The sequence below is a fragment of the Branchiostoma floridae genome, chromosome 10 (genome assembly GCF_000003815.2).
Source record: "Branchiostoma floridae strain S238N-H82 chromosome 10, Bfl_VNyyK, whole genome shotgun sequence".
NCBI classification, from domain to species: domain Eukaryota; kingdom Metazoa; phylum Chordata; class Leptocardii; order Amphioxiformes; family Branchiostomatidae; genus Branchiostoma; species Branchiostoma floridae.
Window position 1 is genome coordinate 642,876 of NC_049988.1, and position 26,085 is coordinate 668,960.

At 38.8% G+C, this 26,085-nt stretch overlaps 1 protein-coding gene across 1 annotated transcript in view; it reads left to right on the top strand.

Moving 5' to 3' along the window:
- Window positions 1–1,984: 1,984 nt before the first annotated feature.
- LOC118423909 (receptor-type tyrosine-protein phosphatase N2-like) overlaps window positions 1,985–26,085 on the top strand; it is a gene marked incomplete in the record, with an annotated part of 95,991 nt that continues 71,890 nt past the window's right edge. Inside the window, 7 exon segments of the mRNA XM_035832220.1 lie at window positions 1,985–2,229; window positions 8,424–8,474; window positions 21,039–21,207; window positions 21,952–22,153; window positions 22,679–23,204; window positions 24,480–24,611; window positions 25,141–25,452. Coding sequence (XP_035688113.1) covers window positions 2,142–2,229; window positions 8,424–8,474; window positions 21,039–21,207; window positions 21,952–22,153; window positions 22,679–23,204; window positions 24,480–24,611; window positions 25,141–25,452 — 1,480 coding nt within the window.

The window sequence follows — 26,085 nt, forward strand, 5'->3', positions numbered from 1 at the left end:
CGCGGCAGTCGATTTGGAGCACCACGACACGCGAAAAACGTCCTTTTGAGAAGCAGAAAAGCAAGCAATGTGAAATCTTGCAATTTATAACGTTATGCACCGTTAACTTCTCAAAAGATTAGAGGCGCGGTGCAAGGTTCCGAACCGGCTGCCGTCTATACCATAAGTATGTGCTTGTGTCAGTTGTTAATAAGATAGATGTCGTTTAAAGAAAGTACGCGCTCGTGGAACTCATAGTTTTGTCTGGAGAAGCCTAACGCGGTGAGCGAATGGATTCCACCATACAATGTAGTCCATGCCAATTGCAATTAAGAGGTCTGACGTTACCGCGCAGCTGCACATACGCGCGACGCTCAAGAATCACGTTTCATCTTTTTGAAAGAGTTCATACGTAACGTTACCTTTGATATCAGTGCGTAACGTTACCTTTGATATCAGTATAAAGTTAACATGAATGTAAATTTGCATCGCGGGAGACAGCGAGCTAAATCCGATTCTGACAATAGATACTTAACGTTGTATACGACGTTTGGTACAAGACGATTTTTCAGGCTTCTCTTGTCGGACATATCAAAGAATGGAGTTCAATGAACGCGCTATGTACATGTCAAACAGTGACTGGGATATAGGAGAATTCTTTTTGTAAAACACAACCCGCAGGTACTTACACTGCTTACGTTTCGATGTCTCTCAGACATCTTCGTCAGAGCTTCTAAGTGGAGTTCTGCTTCTCACCGCTATATGTAGCCGATGTAGGTGGCGCTTTTGCGGTGAGAAAACAATCCCAAACGGGGTTAAGCTTGCATCCCCCCTCGTCCCTGTTCATCACTGGGGTTGACTTTCTTATCCAGATCGCCGTGCCCGCCTGTTGTCTTCCCTGTCTGTGACTCCCCCCCCCCCCACCCCCAAGACATCTGCTAAAAGAAGAAAAGAAGTCGGCAGTTACAGGCCATATATCACCAGGAACAATTGCGTAATTGACAGGGAGGGGACGAAGGTACCTGCTAGTTGTGTAAAAAGAATTCTCCTATATCCTATATTCTACCAACCTAATGAAACTATTTTCTGAAGTGACACGTGACTGTTTAATTTTTCTGCAAGTGGAATCCTCCTTTACACTCATCAAATTTGTATTTGTCCGTGAACAAGATATGATCAAGAATAGCTGAGTGAATTGGTTTCATATTTGGTGTGTTGGTGGGGTGTGATGAATACCGGAAATAATTAGATTTTGGGCCCCTTAGCGACTTCCCTTGGTACCGTAGTGCGACTTCCGGTTTTTCTATCTCGTATTCTGAACAAGCTATGCCACAATTTTTGGGTGTTAGATACATGTAACGTTAGCTCTTGTTTTTTTATTTATTTATTGATCTTTAGGGTAGTCCCTTCGATAGTTCTTTTGTTTGCCCGCCTTTTCGTTGATTCAATCTGTCACTTCAGACAATTCATGACTTTCGTCCACCCTTCCTTCCGTCATCCTACTTTCATCCCTCTCTTTAATACATCTATTCATTCAGTCATCCATTCCTACTTCCTTCCTTTCTTTCTTTCTTCTACCATTCTACTCCATTCAATTGGCTGCAGTCACTATTCACTGTAAATGCAGAAACTTTCGCGGTGGTTTAATGTTTGCGGTTTTCGCGGTGGCCGCTTCACCGCGAACTTAAACCCACCGCGAACATTTTTCCACGGCAGTAAGAGACGACAGTGCATGGTGCTACCGCGAACTTAAAACCATCGCGAAAAGTTCTTTTTCCGCTTCCGCAAAATAAAATCCACGCGAACTTAAATACATTTTATTCATTGCATGGTTCATATACATTCGATCATTCTTGCATGAATCCCCCATTCGCAAACCCATATTTTCGATTTCATGTGTGTTTACTTCAGGTTATTTGTTTAGTAGGTGTTGCACGTGTGACGTCACGTTTCCACGTGCCGCCAGGTGGGCTGGAACCCAGATAAATATGTATGACGTGACGTCATGACGGGACATCCGGGCACTGTGGGGGTAATTCGCCTTGCCTGTGGCTAAACAGGCGGTGAGACGGGATCGTTCGTAGGGAGAGAGAAACATTCGCCATGCCTGGCCTCTAAAATCTGGCTTTGAAGGCGGCCCGACTTCGAGGAATGGGAGAACGATGTTGCTGCCGAGAATCCTAGCCATTCTCGGGGTGATCGTGTGCGTGTGCGGCGGCGGGAGAGCGGAGAGAGGCGAGCGGGTGTACGGTAAGCCTTGCCCGACAACATCCCGGGTTGAACAGACATACAGTTGTCGCTGTTTTTCCTCAGCTTATAATCTTATGTGGGTGGATTTGGCGAACAGCCATGTTTGGACGACATATCTGGGGAAACGTCAGTCTTCTAACGCTCACGTCAGCGGGAAACGGGTTCTGAAAACCGAAAATGTCGTCCGAAAACCAGCAGTGAAGGCTTAGTGATTGCGGGAGGGCGGGGGAGGTCCAACATATGTTGGCTCCCCTGCCGCCAAAAATCCGTCATTTCCGACCTATCAAACATCATTCTTTTGAAATTACACTTTCCTATCTACGTTTTATGTCCTACTAAATGACATAGAATGATGGTTTTTTAGAAACATGGAAAGTGCAAGAAATGAGAACCCACTCCATAATGTGAAATGAAACGCCCCTACTAAATACATTACATCAATGCGAACAGGTGGTTTTGAATGTTTACAGATAGATAAGTTTACATTCAACAACAGTCAGTATGGTTTTACACCTTGTTTTGTCACATTATCTGACAGTTACAAGCATGTAAGCTTGTTGTTTAAGAAAATATGTGTAGTTGTAACAGTTTGTGGTTAGAAAATAAGGAAAAGAAAATAATGACTGGACTGGTTTGGTTTACTTGTATGTCTCTTTCATGTCATTTTTAAACATCTTATTGTTTTAATGTAATATTACCTCAGACTGAAATAAGATCAGAATAAGAAAAGACATAAAAAATGAAATCCCAGAGCCATTTGACGATAAATATTCTGTTTTGTAGTTACATGAAATATATAATGTTAATAGAAAAATATTTTGGGTCTTCACATGTTCAAGACTGTGTGCTTGTAAGGAATCATAGACAAAGAAAATATAAAAATGAAATGGTCCGATTTCTGGTGCAATTCAGCACTCCTATATACAGTTACTGTTACACTACTAAGTAAAGGTGGTTTCTCACTGCACTTGGGGTACCAGTGTGGCAATGCAGGGTTCAAAAATTACTAAACGAATTTCAGTGATTTTGTTGTCTTCTACGTCATCCTTTCATGTATTACATAATATCTAGATCGGCGAAAGTAACACAACAGTCCTGCAGTGAACGAACACTGCAGTGACACACCGGTGCCCCAAGTGCAGTAAGATACCTCATAAGTGTTGGTAACAAATAAACTCATATTCCCAGTGACGTCATTTCCGTACAAAAAAACAAAAACAAATATAAAGCTGCCCAAAAAATCAATTCATAGTATCTTATATTGCATATTGATGATATTTCATTGTCATTGCACGCTGCAACATTGTGACATTTCCACTGTGAATTCATGACACTACAAATATGCATTTCCAGTGTATTCCTACTGGACTATTTGGAATTGTTTCCATTGTAAATCTTGACTCGTTTTCCCTCCTAGTGCAAAATCTAACTAATGTAAAAGTAAATGAATATATATATCAAGAAATTGATAAATTTTTGCCAACTAAAGGATTTTAGGAAGGAAAGACTAAATCCTCAGATGAAGGTTATACATAAATACTTGTATGTGTACTGTACTGTATAACTAAGTATCCATGGGAAGTAGGTGGGTGGGAGTTAAGGGCTTATTTCAGCATTTCCTGCCCTTCGTGCAATCAACCTTATCTGTGCTGCTTTCTTAAAGATACCTTGTGTATGTATTGCAGACAGTATCTGAGCGATCAAAACATATAGTCACTGTTTTTGGTCATTTTTCTACTTTAAAACTAAAGTTAAATGTACCTTTTTACACTTCACACAATTATATTCACAACATACGAAGATGACTTAAGATATGCTCACTTCACAATGCAGCTTGAGTTGTCAGCCATTTTGTCCAACTTTGATGTAATGTTATACTTGTATCTCAAAGTGTATTTTTTTCTGTCAATCTTAGCTTTATAATTATAGTCATAATATACTAGAAATTCAAACTATTATCAGCTTACCAGCAATAGTGTGAATGATCATAAATATCCTTGTATCATTATTGAGTGGGTAAAAATGTAATCAAATCAGGATATAAACATATTGATTTTATTGATTTTCCAGCAGTAAGAATCAAAGCAAACATAAATATGATAATAGTCAAGACTATGGTCATATTTTTGCAGATGTTATAATAGAAATAACAGAACAGAGGACACATGATGTAACAGTAAATTAGATTAATCAGTTGAATGTCACCGTTTTGCTTTACTATCTTAGTATCTATGACAGAAAAAGGTTTAAAAAAGATACATTATACATTATCTTCCAAGTATGGAAGTATATTTTGTCAAGCAAAATCTAACACAAAATCTACAATTGTATAGTTTATAGTGTCAATATTAACCTCATGAATAGTTCTTTTTAGTCCTTTTTTTTATTCCGAATGTAAAATCCATTGTAGAATAAGGCAGTTAGAAAGGACAGAATTGTACAAAGGAAAGTATAGTGATGTTATATGCATATTGGGAAACATAGACACAAACCAGCACACACACACACACACACACACACACACACACACACACACACACACAGATACATTCGTACATACACATAAGCACATAGATGCACACACATATATAAGAATATACACACAGATGCACCTATTTAGACACATGCACACACACACACAAACTGATACAGATGCAAACACATACATGCTAAGGCAGAAACATGACATCTTAAAAATCATCTTGTAAAATCATGCAATCCTTTAAACAAATCCTTGTTGTAAGACACATTCTCAACTAAGACAAATCTACTTGCAACTTGTCGTCATGTTAGTTTACATAAACCACCCAGAGGAATGGTAAATGACATGTGTGCTTTAGGGACAGCTCATTTGCTGTAGAACTAATAGTACTTCTGTGTGTGTCTATTAAGGGTGTGGTTGGTGTGCAATCAGGTGACCTACTTTTAAAGGGATTATTGTAAAATATGAAGTCACTGTTTTTGGTCATTTTTCTATAATGCATTAAATCTACCTTGTTACACTGCACATCAATATTCATAATGTATGAAATTGACTTTGTTTGTAGTCTGTTGACGTCTTGAAATAAGCGTATTTCCCACCGCCGCTTGAGTCTGCCTTTTTGTCCAACTTTCCGACGAAAGATGGACCGTATGCGTGCTAGCAATTAAGTTTGTTGAAAGTCCCCGCAAAGCCCCAGACAGCAATGGTGACTTTAAAAATCTATGTCTCGCTTACTTCCGAGTAGGCTACCCAAAAGATTTGGTTGCTGCTGACTTTCGCGTTGTCTACCAATTGCTTAAAATGTGAGAAAATGACCCAAATATGTTGAAAATAAGTCACCGATAGCAAACTGACTGTAGATTTTAGCGTTGAGAATATTTTTCTGTGCCAAAATGCTGCAACAATGCATACCTTTAAAGGTGTTACAGTGTACACGATTGTACATTTAACAAGGAGAGATGTACATTCCTTGTCAACATAACAGATATGAATCATAGAATTATTCGTCTTTGATATAAAAAGTTTTTTTTTTTAATAACTACTGTACGTATTATATGCTGAATCTGAGACAATGTTACACAATTGTGTTTAAATATCAGTGGATAAAGTTCTCCTACATGTGTTTAGAATGTTAAAGTTGCTCGTATGCAAGAATCAGACTGTTCAACATTTTTTTTACTTACTTGAAATCACTCTAAATTACCTTCTAAGAAAAAAGCAGACCCTTAAAATGGCTGGGACCATCAACGCAATTATTCTGTTTTGGGTTTCTTCCCTGGAGGCATTTGTACTCCAAAGGTTACTGCATTCTGAACAGTCACTTCGTCTTTTGTGCTCGTTGTCGCCAGCATACCCTACATTGAATAATAATTGGACCTGATACAAAATATCTATCCCCTGTAGACTTTTGAAGATGGACTTAAGATTTTTATAATCTTTGATTGCTTCAAACTCTGCATTCTAAAGAGCAGATCCTCAGAAAGAAGGGCGATCCAGTACGTGGGATTTGATGACAGAGTAGGGGTAATTATGCATGTATAATCCCTCATTATGAGCTACATGCTCTCTGCTTATTAGGTATGACGCACGTCGTGCCTTGGGGCTCCAAATGACAGGGGACACCTACAAATTTGTTGTCTTTCCCAAGAAGATTATAATTTGTCAGTGACCCTGTGTGTGTGTGTATGTGTGTGTGTATGTGTGTGTGTTTTTGTGTGTGTATGTGAGTGTGTGTGTATGTGTGTGTGTGTGTGTGTGTGTGTGTGTACCCCTGTGACTCTGTGTGTTTGTGTATGTGTGTGTTTTTGTGTGTGTGTGTGTGTATGTGAGTGTGTGTGTATGTGTGTGTGTGTGTGTGTGTACCCGTGTGACTCTGTGTGTGTGTTTACCTGTGTTTGTGTATGTGTATGTGTGTGTTTTTGTGTGTGTGTGTGTATGTTTGTATGTGTGTGTGTGTGTGTGTGTGTGTGTGTGTGTGTGTGTGTGTGTGTGTGTGTGTGTGTGACATGGATAGTTGTGGAATGTTAAAATGCCCTGTGCATGGTAGGTGTGGATGTAAATGATAAGATTTTTGGCACCCTAGAGGCTTGCTATGGTACTGCGCAGTAGAACTTACGGTTTTCATATCGCTAGTCAGTTACAGTACTTTTGCATAACAAAAAATTTTATGAACTGATAGTATCATTAAGGATCCCCGAAAAAGATCTTAAGGGTCTTCACACTTTGCTTTAAGATCTTTTAATGAATTCTTGTGTAAAATGTTGAGAAAATCTCAAAATGCAGCATTTCCAATCAAGGAAAAATAGGGCATGCACTACAGGCATTAAGGCCTTAGTCCTACTGGACCAATTAGTCTGATGAATAATGTTCCATAATTGGCTTTATTATTAGATATTCAGCCCTGTAATAGATGGTCTTGCTTCTTTGGATGAGGAATGAAAGAAACATACAACAATTGGCAGGAACTCTCACAGTGGTAATGAAATCAGAAGTCAGAGAATTCTCCTAGGATACCTCTTAGGAACTTTGAGCGAAGTTTCCGGCAGAAAATTAGGGCTTACTGTAAATGCATTTAAGTTCGCGGTGATTTAATTTTGCGGTAGCGGGAAAAAGGACTTTTCGTGGTGGATTTAAGTTCGCGGTAACACCATAGACTGCAGTCTAATTCCATAATAGAAAAATGTTCGCGGTGTTTTTAAGTTTGCGGTGAAGTGGTCGCCGCGAAAACCGCGAACATTAATCCACCGCGAACATTTATGCATTTACAGTACCTAAGGCGTACATTCCCCAATCAGGGCGTACATTTTCCGATATTTTTAGTAAAGGGCCTGTAAGATGGTCTTGCTTCTTTGTATGAAGAATGAAAGAAACATACAACAATTGGCAGGAACTGTGGTAATGAAATAGGAAATCAAAGAATTCTCCTAGGAGATATCAAGGAATGTTTGTTGGAAAATGTGTGCTGGTACTTGCAATTTTATAATTATAGGGCAAAAATGTCAGACTACGCTTGGGTACATTGTAGTTCTGTATTACTATTAAATAATAAGCTTAAAAGCCAAAAAGTATCATACTTATAAAGTAGAAATATCATTCTGAAATGCAGAGAGTAATGTAAAAGATTGGTAGACAGATTGCTAGCAATGAGCATGTCACATAGTACTGTATATGGTCTTATATACATATTTTTGTGTACATAAGGTTGTGTAGGTATGGTTGTATATGATAAGTGTGTTTTTTGTATAGTTGTTTGAGAAAAGAAATCTTTAACTGCATATTTTATACAACATTGACCTTGAATAACTTATGTAAAGAGTTTTTTTTTTCAATTGTTTGCAACATTTAAGAAATTGATTGGACAGGTGAAAATGCCTTAGAATAAAGGAAAAGGAAGCAGGTCAAACCTCAGACTAAGGACTAATTTATTATTACATTACGCTATTTTGTAAGCAAATGCCTTTAGCCAGATATTTTGCCCAGATGTCAAGATGTGTATTAACTTGAGTTTTTAATAACCTTTCATAGTAGTTTGTGGCCACCTTTTTTAGCCTTTTACTAATGATCAGTCGCTGAAAATTATACAAGACTCTGACAATATCTTTGATATGGATTGTTTTTGTTATAATAAAAGGTACTAACCATCTAATATTTTGCAGGGTACTTTAAGTTTATTTCCATAATAAATTCCAACATTTGATATTTTGTTTTGCAGGGTGCCTGTTCCAGAAAGATCTATGCAGGAGGGATGAGATATGTGTGGTTGGTGAGTACACATTCAACAACATTTGCACTACCAAAAATGATTTTTTCTTATTTTGCTTACCCCATGGACAATTCTTTTAAGAAGAAAAAAATTCTTGCAGGAAGAAAATTGAGAATAAAATTCAAGCAAAACGAGAAACCACAATTTTTTTTTTAGACATTTAAGCAAAATCGTCTTATTTTTTCTTTTTTTTCTTATAATGAAAAAACAAAATTCTACAAATTCTTGTTTTTTTCTAACCAGATTCAACTCTTAAGAAATACAAGAATTTTTTTCTTCCTGGAAGATAAATTTTCTGTGAGGAAGCAAAACAAGATAAACAAGAAAAAGCATTTTAAGAAATACAAGAAAACAAATCTCAAATTTTCTCAAAAACTTGACAAGCAAAAAATTTGCTTGCCCCATGGACAAGCACATTTTTCTAAGATTTCTTGGGGACAGAATAATTTTCTTCCTGGAAGACAAATTTTCTGTGAGGAAGCAAAACAAGATAAACAAGAAAAAGCATATTTGGTAGTGTGGATACAAATATCTTAAAAAGGGAATTGTACCAAGTTAGATTTATTCATTTGATTAGTGATTTGATAGACAGAATTTTTTTCCAAGATCACAAAGCAAAAAGGAATGAATATATATTGATGATAGAAGATTTCAGAAGATAAGCATTCAGCTACAGTACATCAATGGAGCAGCTACAAGTCAAAATAGTAACTACATGACATTATATACTACAAAGGAGGCACTGCCCCTGAAGTGTTGCCAAAATAGATTTCCTGTGACTCTATCGTTAAAAAATGCCATTTATGTCTTCCTTTTTTCAGAAAAACAGGACTTTTTACTGTAAAAATGTTGATGAATACAGTTTGTATGGCAAATAGTCATACATGTCACCCCACATTTCCCTTAAGGGTTTTTTTAGATACATTTGTACAATATTTCAATCTCAGTGTGACACACTTTCTGTGACGCTATTTGATGAACGCGTACATTGTATGTCACATATTACATAGCCATGGGGACTAGGGGTGGGTACCGGTACATCAAATTCAGGTCCAGGTCCGGTTCAGGTCCAGAGGATCAGGTCCAGGTCCGGACCTGAACCTGTACCTGATTCAGTATGTGATATCTTGTGAATGGACGATACATTACACTACAAAGAAATCTGTTTTGTGGAGTATTCGTCTCCCACTGACGTTTTGAAATCCTCTGTACAATTGAATGTAGAACTTGGTAGAAATGACTATAGACTCTATGGTAATTTGTTCTTTTATTTTCTTTGACTGGTAAGCCCCCAAATGTGTGAATGCCGGATCATATAATCTGTTCATTTTCCAAAAGGTCCAACATCTGGTCCACCACTTTTTTTCAGGTCCAGTTTTTCTGGACCCGTCCAATAAGAAAAAAAACAGTTTTTTACAGGTACAGTCCCTAATGGGACTGCTGCAGCATGTGAGACCATTGTTGTTGCGATAACATGAAATTACCACTTCCCATGACGTAGTGATAGTTGCCTAGCAACAAGTCATATAGGGGCCAATGATAAGAGGGAAGCTGCACTATAGAGGCAATTAAGGATACTAGGATTCAGAGAATATGATTTTCTTACTTGGTATATTGGAAATGTAATGAAGTTGAGTGATTTCTGCCAGGAAACAGGTTTATATAGTTTCAATGTAGTTTGGTACCTGATTTGGGCTATAGGACACTCTATAGCTAGAACCATAATGACATTATTTCCTAGTTAAAAAGAATGGTTTACTACAGCTGAAAAGACAGGCCTATTTTTTTGTCATGACTTTGAAGGAAGGAAGTAACATGTCAACCTTGACCCTTGTATCATCTTGCAATTGCGTCCAGCTTTCTCTACTTCTATGGCCTCATCGTCATTGGTTGACGTGCTTACACATGACAGGGTTATACTGCCCCTTATGGGGTGACATACCCTTTCAGTTTCACTGGCTTATTACAAGACGGGGATGCGCCAGGTCTCCCGTCAGACTTCTATGGCCTAGTTTGTTGGAACCCCAAAGTAAATGCTGTGCTGAGAAAATTCCCAAGCTATATTGACATACATTGGTTACTTGTGCTTACGTAAAGCAAGTTGAAACAATATTTGACATTTACCAAACCCATTAAAGATAAGCCTGAGTTGTGAGAATGGCTCAGGTGCGACATTAGGAAACTTTTTATACATCAGATTCTATATATATGCCCAGGATGTTAGGTGTTGATATACAGCAAATAGATGGTTTTGGAATACATTTTGTAAAAAACGAGGGCGTACATCATACTTATAATTTCTGTCAGAGGCTATTTTGCTTGCAATTACTATAACATTGTTTTGGGGCCAAAAACATCTGTTGAAGACTTTTTTGTAATCTTTTGTTTAAAATACACCATAGTCATAGCCTCAGATAGTTTTGATGAGCAAGCCATAATAAGTAAAAATTGAGTACTATGAATATCAATACTGTTATTTTGAGCTGTGCATAAAGCCGTAGATGTCATAACCTGATCCACACAGACACCCACCAAGGATAAAAGGTCCTTACATTGTTTACATTGAACAGTCGCAAATAACCACAGGTTTGAACGTGCGTTTGGTTCAAATTACGTGATAGAAAGTCATCAAACATGGTTCAAATTCAGCAGGACAAAGGGGACATGCCCCCCAACTCAAACACGAATTGAGCGTATTTGGGCCGCCTTAGCTCAACTGAGAGTGCTCATTTCCACAACCTTAAAAATGTTAATACTTAAATGTTGTTACATCTCCATTTCTTTTTGACATATATAGTTGCCTGTCCATTGAAAATAACATCATTCTGATGTACAATTTGAATTTACTTTGTAGCCCTCACAGAGACCTGTACCATATTTTACAGCAAGACAGTCAGGTACAGGTCTCTGCTACAGGTCTCTGCTACAGCACTACGCGGTGACTCTCACCACCATTATTGCTCTTCATTTTCTGATTGCTCCAAAAACAAGTCTACCGTTTTTTCCCTTCCATTTTTATTCTACTGTTCAAACAACAAGTACATTAATATTTTGTAGGTTTAATACGAACCCCTATCCACTACAATTCTGGACTAAATTGTATCCCCCTGAGATACCAATCAGCACTCAGATTATCATCCTGTGTTGTCACCCATGATGAGGCATGATCAAACATATTACATGTATCTGGGTCAAATGGCTAGGGGATTAATATTAATGGCCACAGTACAGAATTCTCCAGGGGGCCAATTCTATGGTTACGTAGCAAATTCCGTCCCAAGCTGATGCAGGGTTTCTCTCCACAATTTTTTCATATAAGTGAAGGGACTGGCAAAAATAACCGGACAGTCAGAATACCACAAATGATTATTTTTCTGAAAATCAAATCTTTTTTTCTGACAAGTTGATTGTAATTCATGAAGTAAACAGGGACAGTTAGCACTGTTTTCATGAAAACAAGCTCATATTGCAATGACAGAGGGTGTCAAATACTCCAAGAATAATAACAACTCCTTTTGTCGTATAGTAGTGAATTCGAAATGACTATTGTTTTGATCATGGCCCATTCAAGTTTTTGCAGACAATGCTGACTGGAAAAGTGATGCCGCTTGGCACAAAAATCTGTGAGTTTTCATGAATTTTAGCAAACCTAACCAGGAAAATAGGAGAAACACACTAAATGTTAAAAGTAGTATAGTGGTGCTGGGCTAGGAGTATAGTGGAGGGCCACCACTGTTCCATCCTCTGGGGAGGACTCTGATGATAATGGCCACAGTAACATCCTTTAGCACAGTTATTTGGGCATTAACATCATTCAACAACATGGCGTCATGATTGATCGTAGGCATGCAGCCATGTTTGCAGCCGGAATCATGACTGCCGTTTAAAACCTACCCGGAGCTGAAGTTAAAAGAAGATTGATTTGTCTTGTTCTGTCTTTGTACCTGTTGGCTAAGGAAATATTGATGTCTGGTCGTTTAAGAGGTCCCCTGTCTCTTCAGTGTATGGTGAGAAGTCCTTTGGCTCTTTTTGCCTCAGATTCTGAACAGAACACAGTTTACAGCTTCCTACCAATGAGTTTGAGTATGGCACAGTGTTGTAACCAGCATCCGTCCTCCGTCCTTTGACGACATTTTGTAGCTGGGGACGGAAATTTTTTTGCCCATTCCGCCCTCTCTTTCAGACAAAAATCGATATGTAAAGATATAAATAAACCATCTCCCTTCAGTAGTTTTTCACCAAAACAGATGCCATTGAAGTTTAGTCTACCAGCAAAATTTTTACCTCAAAATGCAGCAAATATATTTTTCAGAGGGGCTAGATTTCAACATTTTCCCCTGGATCCCCTAGGAACATTGCACCTTCGGCTCTCGATAGGATTCAAACGGGACGGAAAATAATATCAGACTGGCTACAACCCTGGTATGGTATTAGTCATATGTATATATATTTATATATATATGAATTGACAACTGGATATGGGTTGTTACTAGGGGTAGATATTAGTAAAAAAAAAACAGTTTTTCTGTTTGGACTGGTCTGTATAAACCAGACCTAACAAAATCACTGGACCAGATTTTGGACCAATTAGAAAATAAACAGATCATACTGGCACTACGGCGGCAGGCTTTCACATGTTTTTGGTATACAATAAGAAAATAACAATAGCGAAGTAGAGGAGAGTTGATAGTCATTTCTACTGGTTCTACAGTCAGTCTCCGTTAACTTAGACCAAGTCTGACTGTAGAACCAGTAGAAATGACTATCAACTTTCCTCTACTTTGCTCTTGTTATTTTCTTGGACAGTTTTTTTTTTACATGAAGATCCAGGGATCATTTGTTAATGTCCTAAGAAGTCTATTACTCCACCAATTGCAAACAGATTCCTTTGTTCTCATCATCATCGGTCGACGTGATCAAATGTAGACATGTTCACACATGTCTACACACGACGGGGTTATACCGCCCCTTACGGGGTGACATACCCTTTCGTAGGCTAATTACAAGACGGGGATGCGCCAGGTCTCCCGTCCGGGTGAATGATGTAATTCACCATGTGGCTGATACGAGACAGAGGTTCGCCAGGCCTCCATCCGGGTGATTTGAAGTGAATCACCAACTCCCGACAGAAGGATTTGCACCAACGCACACCGCACCATCGCACGTGTGGGGGTTCTTTAACGTGCATGGGGTATGGCTCTCCCCATACACGGGACCTCCATTTAACGTCCTATCCGAGGGACAACTCATTTTTCACTTGAGTAAAGTGAGGAAAGTCGTGTTAAGTGCCTTTCCCAAGGGCACAAGACCGGCAACACGGTAGGCGGATTCGAACCGGCGACCTCTCGATCACGGGCCGAATACAATACCACTGTGCTACGCGGCCCCTTTGTTCTAGAAATAGACCTTTTTTTGAGTATCATCAATTAACAAGTTTTCACAGACAGTTAGGTTCAGATCCACACCTGGAACTGCTTGACTTTCATAATTTCAATTCTATTCTTAGTAAGGCTTTATCTCGTGCTCATGCGCACTGGCCATTAGTAGTCATGGTCTTTCTCAGCACTGGCTCTTATCCAAGTAATCTTGTATAATCTGTAGTGTCAGTGATCCACATGTTGGATTGTCACGTGTATCTGGGAGCATTGATGAAAGTTGTTCTTTGTTGAAGCTCATGCTCGAGAGAATTTGAATGGTTCATTCTGGATTTATGACTGATCTGTTTCTTCTAGTTCTGATGTAGTCTTTTTTTGCACAAGGCCTGGACCTGATTATAGTACTATATCATATTTATATTATTTTGCCGTGGATAATGTTTTTTTAATTATAAGTGGCACTAGAAAATTATAATTACATTAAGTTTATTTCAATGTAATCAGCAGGAATGTTGAATTAGCAGCATATTGTATCAATATGTAAATGTGTCTATAAATATGAAAATGCATATAAACTCCACTCTACTCTTGTTATTTTCTTGAACCAGTAACATGTAACCGCCTATATGTGCTGTTATGTAATGTGTTCATTTTCTATTCTGTCCCAAATCCAGGCCAGTAAAAAGTAACATTTTCATACTGGCACTAGCTCAACTCTTTGTATTATCTACATTCTAGAACTTATAGATTCCATGCTCTGTCGATGGTGCTGAAAATTTGGTTATTCTGTACAACAGCTTTCTGTTGGAGATCCTTATGATTATTATGATGATATTATCATAGTATTTAGTTTGGTACATGTGCTGATGTAGAGGGTTGTCTAGGACAAAATCTGAATCAATCTGCATATCCTGAAATGTTTGTAATGTTATTAATTTTTCAGTTTTAGAAAACTCTTTTAACAGTCTCTCACAAACACTGCCTTTCCTTCTGATGTCTATAGCTTCAATTGCGACCTTAAAGATACCATCATATTATTCGTATCTTCAACAGTACAACAGATTTTTATGCTGCCAACTTAAATTTATTGCTTGAATTTATCAGATCAGTTTTGCATGGTCTGTGAAAGATCTATTATGATAAACACTTCCCAAAAAATTGCGACAATCTATGTGATAACATTCCACCATTAGAAAATGTGAATTAAATATTCAGTACTGCAGGACTGTTCAGGGATTGCTTCTACAAACTGTTGTATGTTTTGTTTTAACTCTGTTTTTCCTTCCATTGCATTAGTTGCTTTTTCATTGAAAATCTTAAAACCTTTACAATTTTAAGCACTAATCCGTAATCACGTCTCCCTATCCAACATATAGTACTCAGGGCTCGAAATACCACCTGCATATGCAGGTTAGTGCAGGTAAAATTGGAGCTGTGCAAGTATTTCTGGTGTCTACCTGCACCTAACCTGCACTGGTTCATGTACTGGGTTTTATACATAAATGTCCTATGATGCAGGTGTATATGGATTGTTATTAGCTGCATTGACTGTTACCACATATATAAAGTATTTTGAAAAATAGCAATGGTTCCAGAACAAGTATGATCCATACTTATTAGATTCAGAGTGGTGCAGGTAAAATTTGTCTGGTGCAGGTACTTTTCAATATTACCTGCACCAGTGCAGGTATGCAGAAAAAAGTATTTCGAGCCCTGAGTATTACAAGAGTACTACAACTGAAATCAGGGAATATAATCTTTTGAAATGCTATGAGAACTAGACTAAATTTTCTGCCATGTGCAGCTTTACAGTACTGAGAAAAAATAAAGGACAGCAGGACAAGAGTCATTTTTGAATTTGATGATATATACTGTAGGTGGTTTAACTAGATTTTGAGTCCATAAAGGCTCACATCATCGGTTTCACAAGATAGAAATTGACCCACATGCATATGGCAGCATGTGTACTTGTTAGTGTGGCACATTTTTGTTGTACAGTCACATGCAGGCACATGTGAATTACATTGCATCGATACAATATATGTCAATGGAGGTAATAAGATATGCCAAGTAGCAGTTACTCAAGCAACTGGATATGACTTATGAAAGGGTCAGACATTTCAGGTAGGATCTACTGCATTTTACGAGAGGCACTGAGCTAGATCTGTTGAAGAGTATGAATTGATATGCAAATGAGATAAGGACAAATTATACAATATAGATAGTCCAATAGGTAACAAAAATGAGACAAAGTCAAGCCAAGTTGATGCTAATTCGTTTTCTTTTTGGGGGTGGGAGGGCTTGGTTCAGAGTGACCAAACGTTCAACCCTTTGGCTACCTTTCCTGTTGATGGTAGGATTGTACATTCTCTCATATCTTTTGTATATTGCCTCTCTAAACATGGAGTATTTATACTTTTACTGTAAGTGCATTTGGGAAGAAACTGTAAAATAATGCATTTAAGTTTGTGGGAATTTACTTTTGCGGTAGTGGGAAAAGGGACTTTTCGCGGTGGTTTTAAGTTCGCGTTAGCACCATGCACTATAGCAGGGCTCTAGCCAGGTCGACATTTTTTTCCGTCAGCCAATTCCCATTGTCGCGAAAACACTATTCCAGGAGTTAGAGAGACTGAACTGAGACCTTGAAAAATGGGTTTTTAATGAGATTATCGTATGCGAAAGAGCACCAACACACATTGTCAACAATCATAACAATAGCAATACAAACATTGTGTGGCTTTTACGACCGTGGACGGCGTCTCCAAGCAGCTTGTACATGAAGCTTCCACCAAGGAGCTTTTATCAGATTTTTGTCCGTCAAAGTTGACGGATTAGTTTTGAAATTTTTCCGTCACACGCAGCAAATTTCCGTCAATTGACGGGAAAACGGACGCTGGCTAGAGCCCTGCACTATAGTCTCTTACTGCCATGAAAAATGTTTGCGACGGTTTTAAGTTTGCGGTGAAGCGGCCACCTCCAAAACTGTTTCTGCATTTACGAGTGTAGTATGAACTAATTTGGGATGCTTTGTCCAGCACTGGTTCATGTGAAATTCATGGCACGTACATGTCCTGGGAATAGACCACAATAATCGTGCTAATATTGGGTTTGGCAAATTGCCTTCCGATTGCTGTTTTGTGTTTCAAGAATAAGCACAGCACCATTGGGAACATAATGGTAGCTACAGTACAACATTTCCTACATGTAGAGAATAGTTCAACGTTTGCCAAAAACCATTCGTTCAATTTCAAGCAACTGGATATGATTTTGGAAATGGTTTAAGGTTTCAGGGCTTTAGATAGTATCCACTATCTTTCGTCAGTGACACAGAAGGTATTTGGTCTTTTATACCGTTTAATGTTTGATAATGTAAGTCTTGACAGTAGTAGTCCTACTAGACTACAGCGGTAGTCCTACTAGACTACAGCGCAGCATTTGATCTAGTAGACCACGCTCTTCTTCTAAAGAAGCTGATGACGTACGGGTTCACTGAAGATGCGCTGTCCTGGACTGAATCGTACCTGACGAACCGCAAATGGCAAGTATATACAAATGGGGCCTACAGCAAGCAGAGAACCTTGCACTGTGGGGTACCACAGGGCAGCTGCCTAGGACCACAGCTGTATAACATATATGTAAATGATATGCCGGAGGTGGTACAGAATGGATTATTAGACCAATATGCGGATGATAGCACGATTCACACGCGAGGACACACATTGGATGATATAAGAACAGAAACCAAAATAGACCTAGAAAGGTTGGCAACATGGTCAGATGAAAACATGCTAAAACTGAATAATAGAAAAACCAAAGTGATGCTTGTGGGAACAGCACAGAAAACCAGGAAAGCGCCACCTTTGGAGCTGGAACTTAGGGGGCAACGTTTGGAACAATGCCCCACAGTAAAGCTACTCGGACTGCACCTTGACCAAAACCTCACATGGGACAGCCACGTAACTCAAATAGTTAAGAAGTGCAACAGAAGCTTGGCACAGGTGGGGAGAGTTAAGGACTTATTACCACGTCAGCAGAGAATAGCCGTAGTTAACGCCTTGATAATTCCACATATAGACTACTGCTGCTCCGTTTGGGGGAACACAACACAGAACAACATAAGAAGACTACAGGTGGTTCAGAACAGGGCCGCAAGACTTGCTCTTGGTTGCGATCGCTACACACATGTGGACTCTATGCTGAAGACCTTAGGCTGGCTGACTGTAAGGGACAGGATTCAACAGAAAAGCCTTGCCACTTTCAAAAGAATAATGCTCACCAAACAACCAAAAGCTCTGCACGACAAAATCACCTTTCAGTCTCAGATTCACAACTACCGAACACGCTCAATGAACACGATCAGACTACCAAAACCAAAATCCAACTCTCAGAAAAGACGTTTCCTGTACAGAATGTCACAGTTATGGAACAGCAACTAGCAAGTATTGGACTGCAAAATTGGACTGTAAATATCGATGATGAGAAATTGTGTTACAACTGCTATGTATATTACTTTGTATGTTTTTAACTGTATGTAATGTGTAAATATGTATGTGACCATGACCACAGGAAGAATAGCCTCTGAGGAGGCTAAATGTGGATCATAATAAACTCAACTCAACTCAACTTGAAATGCATTTTTGGAGTGTACACCATTGTTGCAACCATGAACTGTAACATAGCAAAAGTAGTCTTTTACTATTAGTTTTTGTAACATAAAGTCCCCTCAGAAATGACAATTTTGAATTTTTTTTGTCACACTTCTAAATTACATTTCTCCCCATTTTTACCAACATGTCCCTTTTTGGTTATTACTTGACAATAAGCTTGTGCAAAAGTCTGCTATGATCAGTTTGGACGTTACATTCATTTGTTACTTAATGATCTTATGACCAGGGTTGTAGTCAGCCTAAAGTCATTTTCCATCCCCTCGAATTTTGAATCCTATCGAGTACCCATGGTGTGAGATGTCGAGCTGAAGTGGCAATCTTCTAGGGGAATTCGGGGGCATGCTGCCCAGAAAATGTTGAAATCTTGACCCTCTAAAACACTATTTCCTGCATTTTGAGATGTAAATTTTGCTGGTAGACTTAACTGCTCCACGACATCTATTTTGGTGAAAATTACACAAGGAAGACATTCTTATTGTATGATCTTAACATATTGATTTTTGTCTGTCACAGAGGACGGAAAGGGCAATTTTTTTTCCATTTCCAGCTGCAAAATTCTGTCAAAGGACGGAAGGATGGATGCTGGCTACAACCCCTTACCCTGATCTTTACTTTAATGAGATGCCTTGTACTGTCAGACACTTTTTGTAAACAACATTTGAGGAATAGTAAGAGGTCCATCACTGCCCATATAAGGACTCTCACCACTGCTTAGAATACATCATAGGGTTTGCTGCCATCTGTTCCAGAAGTGTTAGAAAGGTTGAGCTCCAATTAGACGTACTTCGAGTGCATATTCCAGTTGTTGTGTTGTAGTGTATTGTATTCAATTTGTACATTTTTTCATTGTAGTCTTATCTGCCGCTTACATTGTGTAGTTTCTTTTTGCGTAGTGTCACAGTCTGTATAGACTGACTGACAGATTCCAGTTCTTAGCAACCCTGCCTCTAGACCATGAAATTGTTACTCTGACCCAGGGATGTAGCCAGCACCCGTCCTTCAGTCCTTTGAAGGAATTTTGCAGCTGGGGACTGAAAAAAATTTGCCCATTCCGTCCTCTGTAATGGACAAAAATCTATATGTAAAGTCAGTAAAGATATAAAAAAAACTTTCTTCCTGTGTAATTTTTCACCGAACAGATGAACAGCTTAGTCTACCAGCAAAATCTACATCTCAAAATGCAGCAAATTGGTCTTCAGAGGGTCTAGATTTCAAAATATTTCAGGGGATCCCCTTAGGCTCGACGTCTCGTTCTTTCTGATTCAAAATCGAGGGGACTGAAAATGATTTCAGGCTGGCTACAACCCTGCTCTGACCTTACGGATACCCTCCTTAGGATGGGGTCACACAAATGCATATATCCAAGTCCATGTGAATTCCATATTCATTTGACATTCTTTAAAATTTAAGTAAAGTTTGTGTCTGTTTTTTTTTCTTTCAATTCTATAAAAAAAGTGCTCAGTAGAAGTAAAAGTAAAATATATGCAAAGACTTGTTAGGACTTAAAATGATGTAAAGTATGCCTCTGTAATATATTTTGTCCAGGATGCAGTGCCTAACAAGTAACATAGACATGACATAGAATGGTTTCTAAAACCATAAAGCAGAAGCAGAGAAAACCCATTATACATTGTATATTATATCATATATTATATGTATTTAAGACAAATACTTTGTGATATATATGAAGAATACTTGTGAATACACTGGCCTCATACAGTCCCTTTGATTGCATTGTTACGGTAAAAGTCATGTTAACCTCTGACCTGAAATGAATTAGATATCCATTAGCCTAATGCTTGCATGAATTGAGTTCGGTGAGGGTCTTATCTGTCCATTAAGGATTCGTTTCAAACAAGAGCAAGAATGAGCCGGAATGTCATCAGAATGAAAATTATTTTCTATTCCTGGGAATTTGTAGTGTGTCCTAGAAATTCTCACTGCATTCCAGATTAGAAATTCTCACTGCATTCCAGATATTTGTGCCCATTGTTTGGGCTGGCCCGAAAGACATGCTGAACACTTTTGAGGTGCATTTGAAGTGGAGAAATATCGAAGGGCATTCAAAGAGTATTCTACATGTATGTGTATTTTAACTCTAACTGCAGTATGACCTCATTCTGTGACATAACAACATTATTCGGGACATTCTTATCTCATTCGATAGAGAACCAAAACGGCAAGCCACTTCGGATCCTGCCAGAATGTGGCCAAAAGAATATCTGGAATGCAGTGAGAATTTCTAGAATACACTACAAATTCTCAGGAATACAAAAGAATTTTCATTCTGACGGCATTTTGCCTCATTCCTTCTCGTGTAAAGGGGGGATATAAGGTTCATTTGGAATTGCCCTGATTATGGCACAAATTTTGCAAATACTTCATTCCAGCTGGTTCTGCTTGATTCCTGCTGATTCAGTTTCAGTGTGAAGGCCCTATTACAGAGGTGTGTTTCCTCAGCAAATTCAAATCATCGGAACATACATGTAATACCTCAATTTGACAATTCCTATTTTTCCCAGATAACTTGTTTGGGAGTTGTCAGGAGGACCCAGTAGAAGCCATCTACTCCTACAACCCCTCCAGTCAGCAGCTGAAGGATCTCCGGGATGACATCACAGAACTGGTGACTGATGGGTACGGTTGGAGAGAGGACATCACACAAGCCACCATAGGTGGTCACCTCAACAGGTATTAACTTATTCATTATGTTTGATTTTCAATGTGAGGGACTTACTTAATGGCAGTTTTAAAAACGTTTTTAGATTGCAGATTATCTAAGAATATATATCACATGACATATGTCACAGTATAGAGATCACAATCCAGGACAATCGCCAATTGTCCTAGGACAGATCACGATCAGAGTTGGTCCTAGGATAGGCTGCGATCGGGTTCTGTCCTAGGACCATTGGCGATTCTGCTAGACAAGTACAGATTGTGATCGGAATCTGTCTTAGGACCAACTCTGATCCAAACTCAAATGGTGATATATAATATATGACAATTCACATGGTAGAAAATAGCAGACTTGGTATGATAGTAGATTTCTAAGAGGAATATGTGAAAGCATATGAAGTCGACCCATTTGCAAAGGAAACAAACGCATTAAATGATAGACTGGGACTGAAAATTATATTTCTGTCTTGTCGAAATATTCAGTAAACACGTTATTTATATTATTTTTATTTATTCATAAGACTTTTTTAAAACAAATTTACAAATAAGTTCAAGCCTTACAGAACAAAAGTATTCAACTCCTGACATTAACCATTTACATAAAAAATTTTAAATTCTCGGAGTCAAAACCGTGTTTTTATTTCAACACTTGGCTGTAAGTCTTGCAGAAAAGTCAGGACAATTTCAAAGATAATGTCTTTTAACAAGATGCACTTTGTGTTCAAACAATAGTGTTTCCTCTGCTTCTTCCAATAGAATACATCAGGACTATGTAGCAGAGCCCCCTGGCAACCAGGAAGGGTATGACAGCCTAGGCAAGGCTGATCCCTACCTGGGCCAGCTGTACCCTGGGGCAGCCCAGCTGAGTACAGGGGTGGAGAAGAGACGTCAGGAGATGGTAGATCAGCTCAATAAACAGTACCTGGATCTCATGGATAGGGAAAGGGCACTGGAGCAGGTATTAATAGTAAAAAAGACCTTTTGCAGGGTAAGAAAAGGAGATACTGTATGTTTGTCCAGATAAATATGTATTTCCAGAACATGGCAAGTTGATGATTCAACATGGTAACTACAAACAATATTCAAATTCACTTTGTTTCAATATTTTGAAATGGATATCTTTGTCATTCACACATTTTGGATGTAAGTACATTTTATGTAAATCTGAAATTTGGTCTGACCATTCTTAAGTACAATTTTACATTTTTGTTCAGATGAAATTCCTTTTTACTGAATATAAATTATTAGTTTTGATGTCGTAATACTGTAACTCATGAAATATTTGCTCCTCAAAGCCATGACACTATGAATATGCTTTTCATAGTATTTCTACAGTGTGAAAATTGTTTCAAGCACAAGTCTACAGTCTGCAAAAACATCTTCTGTAAAAGTCTCTGCAAAAATAACTGAACAGTTACTGTAGCAGACTGAATCAGAAGTTCTCAGCTCTTCCTTGACTGAGTTGTAATTTTCTCCTGTTTAGCAGGCAGTGGAAGAGAGGCATATGAAAGAAGCCCTACAGTGGCAGGCAGGGCAGCAAGGCATCCTGGGAGATGACCGTAGCGAGGAGTTTGTCAACTCCTGGTTGGACGACCCCGAGATCCGAGCCAAGCTGAAAACGCTACTGAACACCATCGTTCAGTATTACGGCAACGACATCGACACGCCCAACGATGACTACGTCAAAAAAGGTGGCGACGGCTCGTATTACGACTATGAAGGTGTAAATTCTCCTAACCGTGGTGAAGGTGATGGGAATAGGTTGGTGTGGGGAGATTTTGGTGGCGGTGGTATGGATGAGGATGGTGTACCCGACGAGAAGTTAGTCGCCGTGCCAAAATGGCAAGACTATTTCTCGGATGCGGACATGACGACAACGGCTACTAAACCGCTAACAGAAGCTGGCATGGTGTTCGGTGGTGGTGGTGATGAAATAGAGTCTAGAGAAGACCCTGTAGATGATGACATCATTCCCACTCCTGATGCTGACATGCTTCTATCTCTTGTGGGTAAGAAGCCATTGACATCTCCTACAAAATACGTATAGTACTTCTATCCACACTTTTTTGCTCTTAGACTAATAGGCTCTTAATTCAATTTGAAATTGCATGCAGAAATAGCACGTTATTTATGACCTGACTTTAAAAATTATTAGATTTTATATAATGTGTACATAATATAATAAAACAGCCTCAGATTCTTACAGTTGGGGCCATCTTGCTTTCAGAATGATATCAATGAACTTGCCTTATTTAGCTCAAGCCAATCAGTGCCCAGATTGCAAATTTTGAATATCTGGACATTAAATTACCTGTAGCACATGTATATGTACGTTACAAACGACCGCGGGAATGATCGCTCTACAGCCAAAGTCCTGAGGGTGATCCGACCTGCGGGAGGGCTTGGACCAAGGGTGATGCGGAATACTCCGTGTTGTATTTTATTTATGTCATCCCCATCTGAGAAAACACATATTTCGATACAAAATGCCTAGAAGTTGAGAAAATTTTGGTGTCATTGAACAAAAACAGTTGCAACAGCAATTCTAATGTCCGAATCAGGTTACTGAATTTTCGATCGCGCCGCACTCAGCATGGCTAGAGCACGTCGAAGTGTTCGATGTTCGATGGAAGCCTGTGTGATACAACTTTTTATCACCTGGTCCCTATCGAACGTTGTCACGGACCAGGTATGACATAAGATTAGTGATCACCCTCTGGTAGCCACATAAACCTGACTGTATTCTGTTTGAACCCTTGTTGTAGGAAAAGAGCTGAACAGCCTGTTGGATGGGACCATACGACTGGAGGACCTAACTGTTATTGTTGCCACATGCACCTGATGTAGAATGTTCGAAACTTTGTTGTAGGAAAAGAGCTGAACAGTCTGTTGGATGGGACCATACGACTGGAGGACCTAACTGTTATTGTTGCCACATGCACCTGATGTAGAATGTTCGAAACTTTGTTGTAGGAAAAGAGCTGAACAGCCTGTTGGATGGGACCATACGACTGGAGGACCTAACTGTTATTGTTGCCACATGAACCTGATGTAGAATGTTTGAACCTTGTTGTAGGAAAAGAGCTGAACAGCCTGTTGGATGGTACCATACGACTGGAGGACCTAACTGTTATTGTTGCCACATGAACCTGATGTAGAATGTTTGAAACTTTGTTGTAGGAAAAGAGCTGAACAGCCTGTTGGACGGGACCATACGACTGGAGGACCTAACTGTTATTGTTGCCACATGCACCTGATGTATTCTGTTTGAACCCTTGTTGTAGGAAAAGAGCTGAACAGCCTGTTGGATGGTACCATACGACTGGAGGACCTAACTGATGAGGAGTACAAGCTGCTGGCTCAGGCTGTCAGGGAAACCATCAGTCTTCTACAGGATGATAAGGAACAAGACGGTGGTGAGTTTATTGTAAAATTGAAGGTAGTCCCATTGCAGTAAGTTGTTATCCACCATGTCTAGAAATGTTATTGGAAGATGAAGCTCAACCCTTTCCCTTATTTTCTGGGTAGACTAAAAGTCTTTTGTAGTTTCATTGTTGTGCAATGCCCCCTAGCACAGTAAGTATGAGAGGCAACACTTCTGATTCCTTCAGTTAGGATTTACAAAGTTTTCAATGTTGATCATGGGTTCCAAGTTTTGTTGACGGATGCCTGTTATCAAATGGCAAAGAGTGAGTCAATCTTCTTTTGAAAATCTTATACAATTATGTTGACGCATGATTCACAAGACACATGATGTAAAAGAATGATTTAGAATGATAACAAAGCATGACAACCTCATAATTCTTCAATGAAATCTGTCTTCAAGATACTTATTGAGATGGTCACTCAGCAGTTGCCAGTTCCAGTTTGCCAGTGGAAGGCAATATCAGCATGACTTTTTTGTGTACTAGATACTTACTGAATGAATACTTTCTTCGGACTCAGATTCAGGAGGCCAGGAGGATGCAATTGATGAAGAAACAAGAGACTCAGAAGGAGAAATTGAAGATGGCACTGGGGAGGCACCAGATGGTAGTGAAGAAGACACCAAGGAGAATCCAGAAGAAACATCTGACCCAGAAGTTACTAAGAAGGACCCTGAAGAAGGAGCTGTGGAAGAGAAGGAAGCTGAAGATGCTGACAGTGATGGGCAGGAGGAGAAGAAAGATGAGGAGACATGGATTCAGGAGGACCAGGGGGAACAGAAGAAGTCTCCTGCCTCTCAGCAAAGCTTCTTCAGAAATGGTCCACCTTCATGTAAGCACTTTCGATGTTCATTGGAAGTTTTTTTTTTTTTAAACAGTGAGTTTCAGTTTTATTTTATCTGTTTAACCAGGCAAGTACACATTGCCTACTGGCATTTGAGTAACTGATTTTTTACTATTAAACAGTAATTCTTGACTAGTAGTAGCAGTATGCAAGTTTTTGTGTGCTTATTTCTTGTTAAAAGAATTGAAAGAAAACAGAGAAAATATGACTTTACACTTTATATAATTCCACAGTCTTTCTGTGCAATGTGCCTGTACCTAAGGTTTGGAGTAAGTACATGTCAGTCTCATAGAAGAGTATTTGGAGGAATGGTCCACCTTTATGGATATGGAAGGGTTTGCTCATTACAAGTTTTAAGACAGATCTGCAAGAAGATTGACATCCATTCAGCAAATATGTCATTTTCTCTACACAATATCCTTATTCTATAAGTTAAGCAACTTTGCAACTCTGAAACTAGTTCATGTAGTATGTAAAATGTCTTCAGTTTGCATTTTAAAAAAGAATACTCGGCCAATTTTTTTTCTTCTAGAATGTATATATAATCCCCAGTCCTAAAATTCTTACTCTGTCACTATTTCTGCCATTGTTTGTTGCACCAGAACTTATCTGATTACGTTA